At 35.1% G+C, this 12,329-nt stretch overlaps 1 protein-coding gene across 1 annotated transcript in view; it reads right to left on the reverse strand.

Annotated features, from left to right (window-relative positions):
* LOC104165103 (centrosomal protein of 112 kDa-like) overlaps positions 1 to 12,329 on the reverse strand; it is a gene marked incomplete at its 3' end in the record, with an annotated part of 108,633 nt that overhangs the window by 50,594 nt on the left and 45,710 nt on the right. The window contains 2 exon segments of the mRNA XM_009704650.1: positions 8,395 to 8,474; positions 12,300 to 12,329. The exon segment at positions 12,300 to 12,329 is cut by the window's right edge and continues 9 nt beyond it. Of these exon segments, the coding sequence (XP_009702952.1) occupies positions 8,395 to 8,474; positions 12,300 to 12,329 (110 nt within the window).

Genomic DNA, 12,329 nt, shown 5'->3' on the forward strand with positions numbered 1-12,329 from the left:
ATTCCTTAAAAATTATCTACGAGAATAGTACAAGTGACACAAAAAAAGGTGACAGTCTGATACATTTCATGCTTACTAAAAAATCAGTAATTGAATTCAATCATCTGTAAGACTTTCTTTAGTTAACTGAGGGCTCTTCTCATTTCGTCAGTGCCTTGGGCACTAAATAGTCTTGAAATATACTGCACCGAATCTAAAAGATACACTAGTGTGAAAGGGAAGCCTTTCAGAATAAGGGTACAATTCTGACATTTGTATTAATTATTTCTATATTCATTTAGTGAGGTCAAATCTAAAGCCCTTAATTACATTAATTATTAGACTAATAATTTGCAGCAGTTAAACTAAGCGTTATAGCATGATGCACTGATGCCGTTCATCTCACAAGGCAATACTTCATTTCATACAGCTATGTATTATATTCAATCATTTTCATAGTTGATATCATTGAAAAGATGTCATACGATATCTCTGCAACCAGCTTGAGGGACATAACGGTCCCATAGACAAGGATTAAAAATCAAGTGTTACTTTTTTTTGTACAACTGGAGCTTTCCTTTAAATACATATTTCATTATTGCCAGTAGGTCTCCAGAGAAACTGGTGAGAGAAAATGAAAGGCTGTAAATAGTTAATAGAACACTTTATTTTTTCTTTTAAGTGAGACTATTAAATAAAGCTACCACATTTTTTTTTGTCCCCTGTTCATACTTTACATTGTGCCCCCTAGGGCGAGGGTTATGTCAGCCTGTTCGCTGGGCCTAAAGGAATGTTTACAATATGCTGGAAACTTTTGACTGGTTTTGCTCTAAAAGGTTTCAGATGCTCCAACAGAGCACCAAGTGGAGAACAGCTGGCTGTTTTTCCACTGATTCTTAGAGGAGAAGAAAAAAAAAAAAACAAACAAAAAACACCCACCCAAACTACAAAAAAAAACACACAGCCCTGTTTCAAAGAGTAAAACTATTCAAGCTCTTAACATTACCACTGGTTTTAAATCACAAAGTTTGCTTTTTTCATCATATCCCAAGTGTTGTAACAAGACAACACTAAACATTTTATTAAAAGAGAATGATGAACACAACGAGCATGAGTATAAACTCTTAACAATGTTCTTTATTGGAACATTTGGAATTAAAGACAATGCCTTCTCATATTTCTTTAATTATTTCCGGCTTTAAATAGTAATAGCTTTTCCATTCCTACAAGAATTCCTCCACACACAAATACTTCATTTTCAAGGAAAAATGGAATTAACTACAGGAAAACAGCTACACTTAGGCAATTATACTAAAAATATTAACAACAACAAGCAATTATTCAGAATCTGGATTCAACTTAGAGGACCAAGGGAAAAAAAAACTACAAAAAAATCAACTTGTAGTTAAAGGTATCACTCCATTTGTTTATTTATCATTGTATTGATGATTATCATGCAGTTGTATTTTTCTGTGTGCAACGGCATTTATGACATACACCACTACACTAAGTCCTTACAATACAATCCATACAATAGTACTCTGAAGAAGCAGTTTAAAAATGAAGTTCTCAAAGGATTTGGTATAATCAAATTCTCAAGATCCACTGTAAATCACAGGTTTTTAAAAATATAATTTCTGTATATTTTGAAAGTCCAAGTTTGACTTGGACTTGTTGAGATCCAATTATGCAACTGTAAACTGCAAAACAAAATGAAATTATATTCACTGCTATTTATTCTATCTTCTTCTGCCATCTATCTTCACATTTATTTATCCTTGCCTTCATCTGTTTCCCTCTTTATTAGCTCAGAAGCACTATGTACACTATTTATTTCTCTCCAAATTTACGTACTCTCTTTTACATGATATTATAGAGAAAAGGAAAATTATATAAACACCATGGGAATTTTGCAAGAGATTAGTAATCTCAAAGACTAGAAGACCCTTACATAAAATTTCTGGTGCTAAAATTTGATGCATTTTTATGTATTCCAAACAAAGCAAAAAGAGCCTTTCAGACCAAACAAATCCAGGCCTTCTCTTTGTATATCAAAGAGAACTATACAATGAAAAATGAGTCATTACACAGCCATAGCTGTAGGAAAAAGTAGAACAGAGATTCCACAAAGGATCGTCTTGCCCCGTTCCCATTTTACCAACACAGGTGAACTGTAGAAAACACAAGGCAGAATGCCTGCTGGAGGTGGACAAGTGGTCTCAGAAGAAAAACAAAAATAAAAATACTCAGGGCAGCACGATAACAGGATCATGTAAACTCAATCATTTCACCGCACCACAGCCCCAAACAGACAGGAGCCCTGTGGAAGTAAGAACGAGAGGAGACAGGAACGTACTGAACCTCCACGTAGCTGCAACCCAGGCAGCCCTTTGTCAGGGATTCAGGCTGAAGTTGCAGTACAATTATAATCACTTCTCTTCTTGTAGAACATACTGACACTAGCTTCTGCTTTTGAGAAAGTGTGATATCAAAGCCATTCTCCTAAGGCTTTACAAGCATCAGTACTAAGTTTAAAACCTCACTACAAGCCTGAGAAGAGCTCCAGCTCCATTGCTCCATATATCTTGTGATGGTATCAGGTAGGGAACAAATGATTCAGAATAACCAAATGACTGGCAAACCATACTGGATGACGACAAGTAGAAGCCCTTTGAATAAAGAAATGACTAAGGTTTCAAGGAGAGTAACCAGTACAAAAAAAAAAAATGTTATTTCCTTCCCAAAATAGCATTTTTCCAACTTGTTTTAGTAAATACAACTGCAAATGCATTTTTACCAAATACTTCCTAGGAGACAAAGCCTTGTTGTAGTAATAACTGTTCTATACACAAAAATGGAAATTTAAAATACAAATTAGTATATCTGAACCACATTTGACAAAGTCTAGCATCAGCACCTGGAGGTATAAAGAACTGACACAGCTATCATACTGGGAATAGTGAAAAACAATGATATAACTCTTTTTAAGTCTACAGCAAGGAAACTCCATGGTACCATCCCCAAAGAGAAATCAATTTCTTTTCCTTGATTCTCATGTCAAGGATTCCCAGAGAAAACATGTGTAGGTACACAAGTATATATGTGAAAAGAAAGGTAAATAATTTTCATTTTTGTATTTTATTGAACATCTGCAGACACCACCTTCACACAATGCCTTTGGTTGAAAAGGCTTTGAAACGTTTTGGTCTGCCATCTAAAACAAATCACAAAATACTGTGAAAACTGTACGTGTGTGCTTTAGAAACTGTTGTAAAAATACAAATCTGCCAATAGATAGGAGCAGCTTTGCTGGTTTCTGGAAAGTTTAGCCCCTCTTTCTTCCCCAGAAGAGGTTTAAACAGAGTTCAGATGAGGGATAGAGAAGCAACGGGGAAAAAAGAGGTGTTGCTAGTTTCTTATGTAAACAAACAATTTTATTAAGTGATTTTCAATAAACCAGCTGCTAACCATTTGCTCTGTAACATCACCACTTGCAAAGTGCTGAGATTTTGCTCCACAGGCAGGTTTAAAAAAAAAAAAAAAAAGGCAAAGATTCAGAAGAAGGAAGTTGTGAAGCATTTCAGTGTAGACAGTGTGCAGGCATTCCTTGACACTTCAACGTTTAGTTACTACATCTGCACCTGTAGAGGTAGCATTTAATTTCATTTCTCCAAACATGCCTTTTTAAAAATTGTTTCCTTCAATCACACTACAGAATAGAAGAGTAAGAACTCAGGAAAGTTGTATTTCAGTAGCATAATGAAATATTGATTTGTGTATGAGACAGGCAAACCAAAAAGCATTAAATCAAGATCCTGTAATTATTTCCAATATGCAAGAACCAACACAACCATTATCCTGAGAAACCAGCAGCAGCACGGTGGTCTGCACTTCCATGCAGGTGATAGACGAGAACAGCCTCAACTCTTATGTATGTTTATAATTTAGTCCAAAAGCTCTGTCTCAAAATGGACCACCTTTATACTACATATGTGCCATCATAAAGGTATTATGGACTCCAGAACAGAAGTGGCAAAACCTAACCACATTGCAACTGAAGTGGTCTAAATATATGCTGTATTCACACTTCAGAAAAACTGTAACTACAACTATTTACTTCTACAATCAAATCCTCCCTTCTTTACTGTTTCATCTTTAGTTTTTTTATATACTATTACTAATAACATATAAATGGGCTTCAAACTAAATGCTGCAAACCAAATGTTTCCTCCTGCACACCTGATATCCTCCTCCATGTGGGTCAAGCTGGCAGCGATACTTCATACACTGAGGGCATGTATAAATACTAATAACGCACATGGCCATTCTGCTGTATGGATCATAAAAGAGATTTTTACCTCTGATCTCAAGCAACAATGTTCTAAGTTTCTCTGTTTATCAGCAAATAAATGAGGCCAGCCTTAAAGTATACGCACTTCTGCTGGCTGCAAATAATGCTTGGCACAGAACTGTGATACTTCCATGGGAAGCCTTTGGGATCATTGCTACGATTACCATACTAACATTAAATTCTGAATATTTAAATTGTGTACGTAATATATACTTGTCTCCAAGGTCCTTACTGAACATGCACTCTCACTGGTGTTTCATTAAATTACTACTATAATTATTTCCGAAATTTTCACAATGACTCGGAAGATGGTTGTCTGTAGTTTACAATGCTATTTTGGAACCAAAAGAAACAATAAAAAAAGGAAAAGTATTATTTCTAAGAAAACAGAACCTTCAATATGCCTTCAAACAAATCTACAGCTAGAGGGCTGGAGCTCATCTTCTTTATTTTGAGGGCTTATATCAGCAGAGGTCAGTATTTAGTGTACCATCTACTGAAAAGAGATATAATTTAATATTTGTGATCGACACATCAAACTGACTAAAGCGTTAACAACCCAGAACGTTTGCATCTTTCGTTTAGTAATTAAGACAGATATTTACTAAAAACTGCTACTTATAGACATAGCAAGAGCAAGATTTAGCCTATTTGTAACCGGCTCTCATGACACATTTTATGCAACCAAACTAAAGGGATTAGAGGAACAACCTTTCCCCCCAAGTAATTACATAGAAGTTTTTTAAGAATACTTTGTTATTATATAAATGCAGTTTAAATTACATTCTAGAAAAATCCTTGGAGCACTTCCTGTAGTGACTTTTGCTATTAGGAAATGCCTATGACATTGCTAAACTACATATAAAATTTATATCTACAAGTCACCACCACCAGTCATAAGTATTAGAGCAATTCTTTTGCAAAAGATTTGTTTTGGACAGATATTTCTACCATAAACTTCAGAAGAAAAAACCTTCCACAAACTATGTAAACCCCTATTCAGTATTAAAACTCTGGCAACACTATTTTGTTTTTTTGAAGTGAAAGATACTTTTAGAAATGTGGATTTTACTATTCCAGACAATGTCTCAAATCACTTTCATTATGCGTCTGTGTGGATATGTTTGAAACTGCAATAGCACTGTTTGCTGTCACACCACTGGAAAAATAATAACAACAAAACCCCCACTAAAATGTCTGCCACTTCCCTTTCTATGTGTTTGCAGCTGACTAGCTACTCAAGATATAATCCTGTGGCCATTTCAGAATCAAAGCGCATCCAGATCAAAGTAGTTTAAGAGAAATCACTGATGCACCTACTGGGTTCTGAGCTGCAATTCCACAAGGCATCGTTTCTATTGAAGATGCTGAACTATATTTTCACCCGTCTCAAGGAAGGTAAGGTTGTTTTCTAAAGGTTTACTGTGTCTGCCTTAGTTTGTAATTACTTCATATGATTCCGCAAATAGTCAAAGAAATACAGTAAAATAAAGCATTTTCACATAAGACATTAGATCTTATGAATTCATATTAATAGCAAGAGATTGTTAAAAGTATTAATTTTTGCAGCAACGGGGAAAAAAAGCCATAAGGAAGCCATCTGTTTCTGACACAAAAATATTACTGCTTGTTATGTATTATTTACACATGTATCATATATAAGCACATACATGTAACATCTTAATATTGTCCAGAAACACTGGTACCAAATTAATGCTTGGTTTCCAGAAAGCGAGCCTTTTGTAGGATTCGCAGTGCCTCTATACTGGGCATGTGAGTCTGTTCTTAACAGCCATGTGCACTGACACACCCGTGATCAGAAATGTGCAGATCCAAGACCCAGAGGTTTTGCACCAGAGTTGAAATCTGAAAGAACCTGCCTGCAGAATATATGCTGGGCTTAGACTAGGGCACTACATTTCTGTAAGTATAATATTTTTAATCTTTAGGAGCACAAATCTACCCTGATGGTTCTGCCAAATTCTGTCCCCATCCAGACAAACACACAGATGAAAGTTAATTTTTATTTCTATTCAATTACAAAATAATTCCTTATTAGCATTACTAATTCCATTATTAATCTTAATATTAAACCCAAATCACTGCTATAAAACAACCAACAGAACAGTAGTATATATTCATTATTAAAGAATAAACTATCCCCCAAATTAAAACATTTTCCATTTTAAATTAGGAGAGTGATATATCATTTAATATTAGAAATTGCTACATTATTTTCAACACCCTGAATCAAAAAAATAAAATTAAAAAAAAAAGCGTAACAGAAACAGAGTGCCAGAGGACATAGAAGTGAACCTGGGAAAGGTACTCTACAGTATGAGTGGAGGTAGTTTATATTAGAAGACACTTTGAAAACAGAGAATAGGTATTAATCCCTTGCTGTAGGGGAAATAGTCTAGACATACTTTTAACCTGTCATGCAGTCTCCAGGGTTCTTCGATCCCAGAGGCTGACCCATCCTCAGTTTTGGCCAAAGGACCCTCTCACACAAAGCACAAGGCTGGGCCTGGCCTCTGCCAGCATCATCTTAATTTGCAGCCCCCTGAATCATTCACCGGTAAACTGGGCTCATGAAACTTTGGTCTTTCAAATCCTTACTCTAATCCAAACATTAAACCTAAGCTTAATTACAGCTAGGGAAATAAATGAGGACCTCCTCAGCTACCTACAAGAGCTTCTCAGTGCAGTGCCGTTAATTAAAAGTAGGTTCAAAATCCACAGCACACTAACCCACTTTACAAATACTTGCCTGAAGCGGAGCAGTACCGCATTTACCCCGCACTGAGAGCGCCCATAGGGGCAACAAATTCTGAGGAGCCAGTGGACTGTAAAGTCAGACTTATTTTATAAACATAAGTGCGAATTGACATGTTATTTGAAAGACATGGAAGATAATTAATGCAACTACATTATCAATGAATCAGACATTAAAATGCTAAAAGATTCAGTTTAGTTGATAACAATTCAAGCTCCCTAAAATTATAACTAATAGTCAGTGTAAAGAATTTAAAGATTAAAAGCTAGAGTTTTTATTAACGTCTGTAGCGATTTAAGATAGTCTCTATTTATGCCAAATACCTAAGAGATTATAGAAATAAGGAATACAGACTTCAGCCCTGTGACTTTCATTGAATAAAAGCATCTTCACAATGCCTCTATCAGCCTAGATAAGATACATTGTAACATTCAACTGAGTAGTTTGAGCAAATAACTTCTGGTTTCTTTCAGAATAATCTTTTTTCCCTTGAAATTATTTCCATAACTTTGAATTTAAACTGGATAAACATATGGAAATAATCTTTTACATAATCAAAACTAAAAGCAGCATAACAAGAGTAGATCTTGTCATATGTGCATCTGCTGGACCTAAACCACTCCTCCCCTCAGAAAACATCAAACTTGTTGCATCTTGATTAGTTGTTTTAATATACAAGGTCAGCAAAAAAGCTGTTCCAAGTTAGTTAATGAAAATTGTCCTCTGTTTGCTTCAGACCATTTCTCCAAGCCTTAGCTACATTTGAAAAACAAGCATTCACATTAAAAAAAAAGTGTGGTATCAAAGAGGAAAAATCCATACTAAAGTCGTAGTTTATGGATATTTAAAAAAATTATAAAAAAAATCACAAACTTCATGTACTAAATGCAGTTAAAATACAATTTAAATAAATATCTTTCAAATTTATCCCTTCCTCTAAAATAGTCCAAAGCAACTAGTCTTTAGTCTGGATTATTTGCCTACTATGTATCCATTCTAAATTGAAGCCGGTTTCATTTATTTGACAGGGTGAGACCAGCTGATATCACGAATTTCAATTCTGTTTTATTCCTACCACTTGAAAGTCAACAAATTTGGGTGGCTTGGTTCTTGCTTTACTTTTGTAATTTTTATGGCTAACTAGAACCCTGAAGATGCAGTTTTACAATGGTAAGATAACTCAAACAAATTATAGGAAGGCAGTTAGATGAGACAAAAGCCCAAGCTTATTTAACAAGTTTGACTAGAAAATTGGGGACAGTTCAACAATTATTCAATATTCACTTACTTCAAAGTCTCTTCCAGTTTGCGAATCTTCTTTTGAGCATCCCCTCTTTCTTTATCAAGATCATTCTGAATATCATGAATCTACCATTTGAAGGAGAAAAAACCCCATATTTTAGCTAAAACACAGACTGATTAAAAAAAGGTTATTTTAAATTATAAGAACTATTTATTTTGCATATTTCTTTCACACTGATGTAGACCACCATCTATATATTTCTAAAATTACATAAAATGCAAGAATAAGGATTAAAAGACAGATGAAGTATAAGAATATAGCCAACAGAACTATTTTTCTTCTCAAAATGAATATTATTCTCTAGAATAAAGAAACATCAGTAAATGCATAAAAAGGAACTAGATTTTCTTCAGAGAAATACAGGAAAGCATATAGAAATCTGCCTAAAATGAGGACACATTCTCTACATTGCAGAGTTCCTACTTACCAATTTGTGAATACTCAAAGTGAACGACCTTTTATCAATTCTTACAACAATAAAAATATCAAACATAATGACAGTAAATAACATTATTTTGGAATAATACATACTCAAATATTAACTAGCTAAGGGTAGGTACTTCCTCAAAGTTTTACTTTTCTTAGGAAAGTGGCTTACTACTAATGAACTCCTGACCCAGTGAAATCAAGCCAGAGTGCTTGAACCACTATATAAAGCTTTTCATTTTTCCATTTTGCATCCAGACATTAAAAACACCATTTGGAAATGCAGGGGTATGGCATTCTCAAGTAAGCGTAATACTAAGAAACCCACAAAAAGCACACAGACACCTCTAAAATGGTGGAGCATCTTAGCTAACAACTATTACTCCACAGTAAACTGCCCACGTGCTGCTTATAATACAGTGTGAATCCAGAAGAGTAAGTCATCTGTCACTCCTGTGGATGTGGCAAGAAATCAATCCTAGTGCAACCTGAAAGCCTCTGCATCCTCGCACAACAGAAAAAAGCTGTCCCTGTCATCTTCCTGTCTCTTCCCCATCACCTCTTACCTAGATCACCATTAGTATATGTATTCACTTTGAATAATATTGCAGTATAAAAATCTTCCCCACCACTGAGTGTGACCTCAGTACACAGCAGAGGATCACTACTGTCTAACACCACGGGCTCCCACACCTCTCCATTTTCCTTCGCTCAGCCACGCTGCTTATCCCTCTTCCTTTCCATTTCCCCAGGCAAACTGTGCATTTCCAAGTAATTCTCCTCCATGCAACTGCCATTACACCAAGCAGTATCTATACACACATATTTTAAAATACATTTGTACACAAAAGTGAGACAAACAGACCTCTTACATAAATATCCTAAAAATACTCAGTTACAAAAAATTTTGAGGCCCTTTAATTCTCCTCCAAACGTTTGTACTTTCCTCAGTATATTCTAGTTACTATTTAAATCGGAAATACTATTTTAATTCCTTTTAGTATTTAAACAAAGCAGAATGAAAATGGCAGCTTTCAAGACCTCACAAAGAACATATCCTAGCAATCTGAGACATTGCTTCTCTCCCTATAAAGCAATATAGTCACAGAAAACATTGAACCAAGACTGATTCCCACTTCCTAAATTCACTAATTAGGAATAGACATTTTTATGAAGAATTCTTTTCTTTGGTACTTCTGGATCAACAGAGGAAAGCAGCTTCAGAATTTGGCAACATCCCAGGCATGGTCCAAACCACAGGCTTTTATAATATTTTTGCCAAAGGCAGATTAAGTACAAGAGTTTTCCTTTTTAAGATTGCTCAAGTAACAATGTGGTGATGTGATGTACTGAGCATGTTTTTCTTTACCGGATGGGGTGCACAGGAAATCCTTTATTCACCCACAATCATTTGCAATGTTACATGCTATTACATCACTACAATAAAGAAAACTATGTTTCAGTAAGTGTATAGTCAGAGCATAAGAGTATAGTCCAATGAAAAAACAAATTTAGAGATTCTCTACTGTAAGTAGTTCCATGTAGGTGTTTACTACATGGAAGCCTGAATACTTAGTTGGTTTGAAAGAGCCTCCAAACTGATAGGCTGTCTACCAGAGAGTAAGGGAAGCATTGCCAAACCTGGTTAAATTATATATATTTAACAGCTGGCTCAAGAATTGCTCCCAGGAATAATCTGTCACTGTTCTTACGCTTATCTGAATGTTTGGAAAACAAGCGGTAGATTATTTATAAAAAGCAGGTGTTTCCTTCGCTTGTAAAACCATTTAGCCTAACTGGTTCCTGATTCAGCAGATAAGCACATTTAATCAAATAGTGACATTTAGGGTTACTACCTATTATTTGTTTGATGTTTAAATATCCTAGCAGGCAATAGCCACTGTAGACTAATAAAGATTATTAGATAATGGGTAGGTTCTTAAGTGAACAGACTTCATGATTCCTTTGCTTGAAGGCAAGCTTGTTTTAGGTATTTTATGGGCTGATCTATACTATTTTATGGATTTATATCCATAGATTGTTCACATTATTTTTTTTCTCCTCCTTTCTCAGAGATTTGATTTTGAACACACAGTTACATCAAAATTTATGAATAGGCAAACTGCTGTAAAGATATCTATTAAAAAAAGGGTCTACTTTTTTATTTACTGATACAGAGTTACGACGTCAATATCTGTGCTTACTGGTTGATTGGCTGACATGCTCTTAGCCCATGCTAAGTAGCATCCTCCCAAATGATCCTCAAACCTCATTCAAGATTGACACAGGAGAGGAACCACTGCAGAAAGTTAACACGGATGCATCCATCTTACTGTCCAAAATTGTAAAGTTTAATAAAGTAGATGTGAGCCATTTGATGGCATTTGGACTTGGTGCCTGGAAGCATTACCAGCTACATTTCATCTGTACTTATCTGCAAAGGAAGTGATGTATTGCAATAAAGCAATGTCCACTATACTTCAATAGCTAGAAGACATCCAAATTATGCTAACATTTTGATCTGCAATAGGCTTTTCTTGAGGTCAACATTCATAAAAACCATGACTTGTCTAACAAGACAAATGTAGGCTAGGATTAGACCAAAGCACATCTTGGAAAGAAAAAGTAATTGACTTCAAGTCAGCACAAAACACTAACTCAAACCAAAAAGTTACTACAATTCCTTTTGCAAATGCTATTACCAAGTGGCAAGTAGCTATGATCACTATTCATTATTTGTTATATATGTTATAAATTCGCCACATTTGGAAACGACATGTTTGAATAACACATCTTTTCAATTAAATAGGTATCCAACACATCCTCTTACTAAACACTGCATGAGCTGAACGTACACCACCAGTAAAATTCAAGTTTAATTGGAAACCTATTGATGTTTAAATTCTAAAAGAATAGATGATATTTGCAAAGTGCTTTAAGATGAACTGGTTTTGGTGAAAATTACATTTTTTAATTTAAGCTTCTGACATAAAAACAAAGCACGAAGCATGTTGACAATATATAGAGAACAGTCAAATCATGGAGAAGTATGGAATAAAGACATATTGGGAGAGAAAGAAGTATGGAAGAACATATGAACACTGACAACAGGTCAGGCTAAGTTCAATTTAGTTCATTATCTCTTCTCTAATAGCAGATAACATCAGATGCCAACAGAAAAAGTGTATACAAACAGGACAGGCTTACAGTGGCACTTTTCTTTGGTAATGCTCTCCCAGCCTCCATCATTTGGCAACAGGTTCCTAGAATCAGGGGTGATATCTCTGTACTTAAAGAGTTGTACTTAATATCTTCCTTGAATTTATCCAATTATTTTTCCAACCCATGTGAAATGCTTGGATTCCAGAATTTCTGCTTCAGGGATTTCAGAATTTAAACCTTTAGGTTCTGTATACAACAAAATTGGAAGTGCGCATAAGAGCGTATTTTCCCGAAAACATTACCTGTTTTTCATATACATGCTCCAGGTGAAG

Source organism: Cariama cristata, unplaced genomic scaffold, assembly GCF_000690535.1.
Source record: "Cariama cristata isolate BGI_N322 unplaced genomic scaffold, ASM69053v1 scaffold517, whole genome shotgun sequence".
In the NCBI taxonomy this organism is placed as follows: Eukaryota; Metazoa; Chordata; class Aves; order Cariamiformes; family Cariamidae; genus Cariama; species Cariama cristata.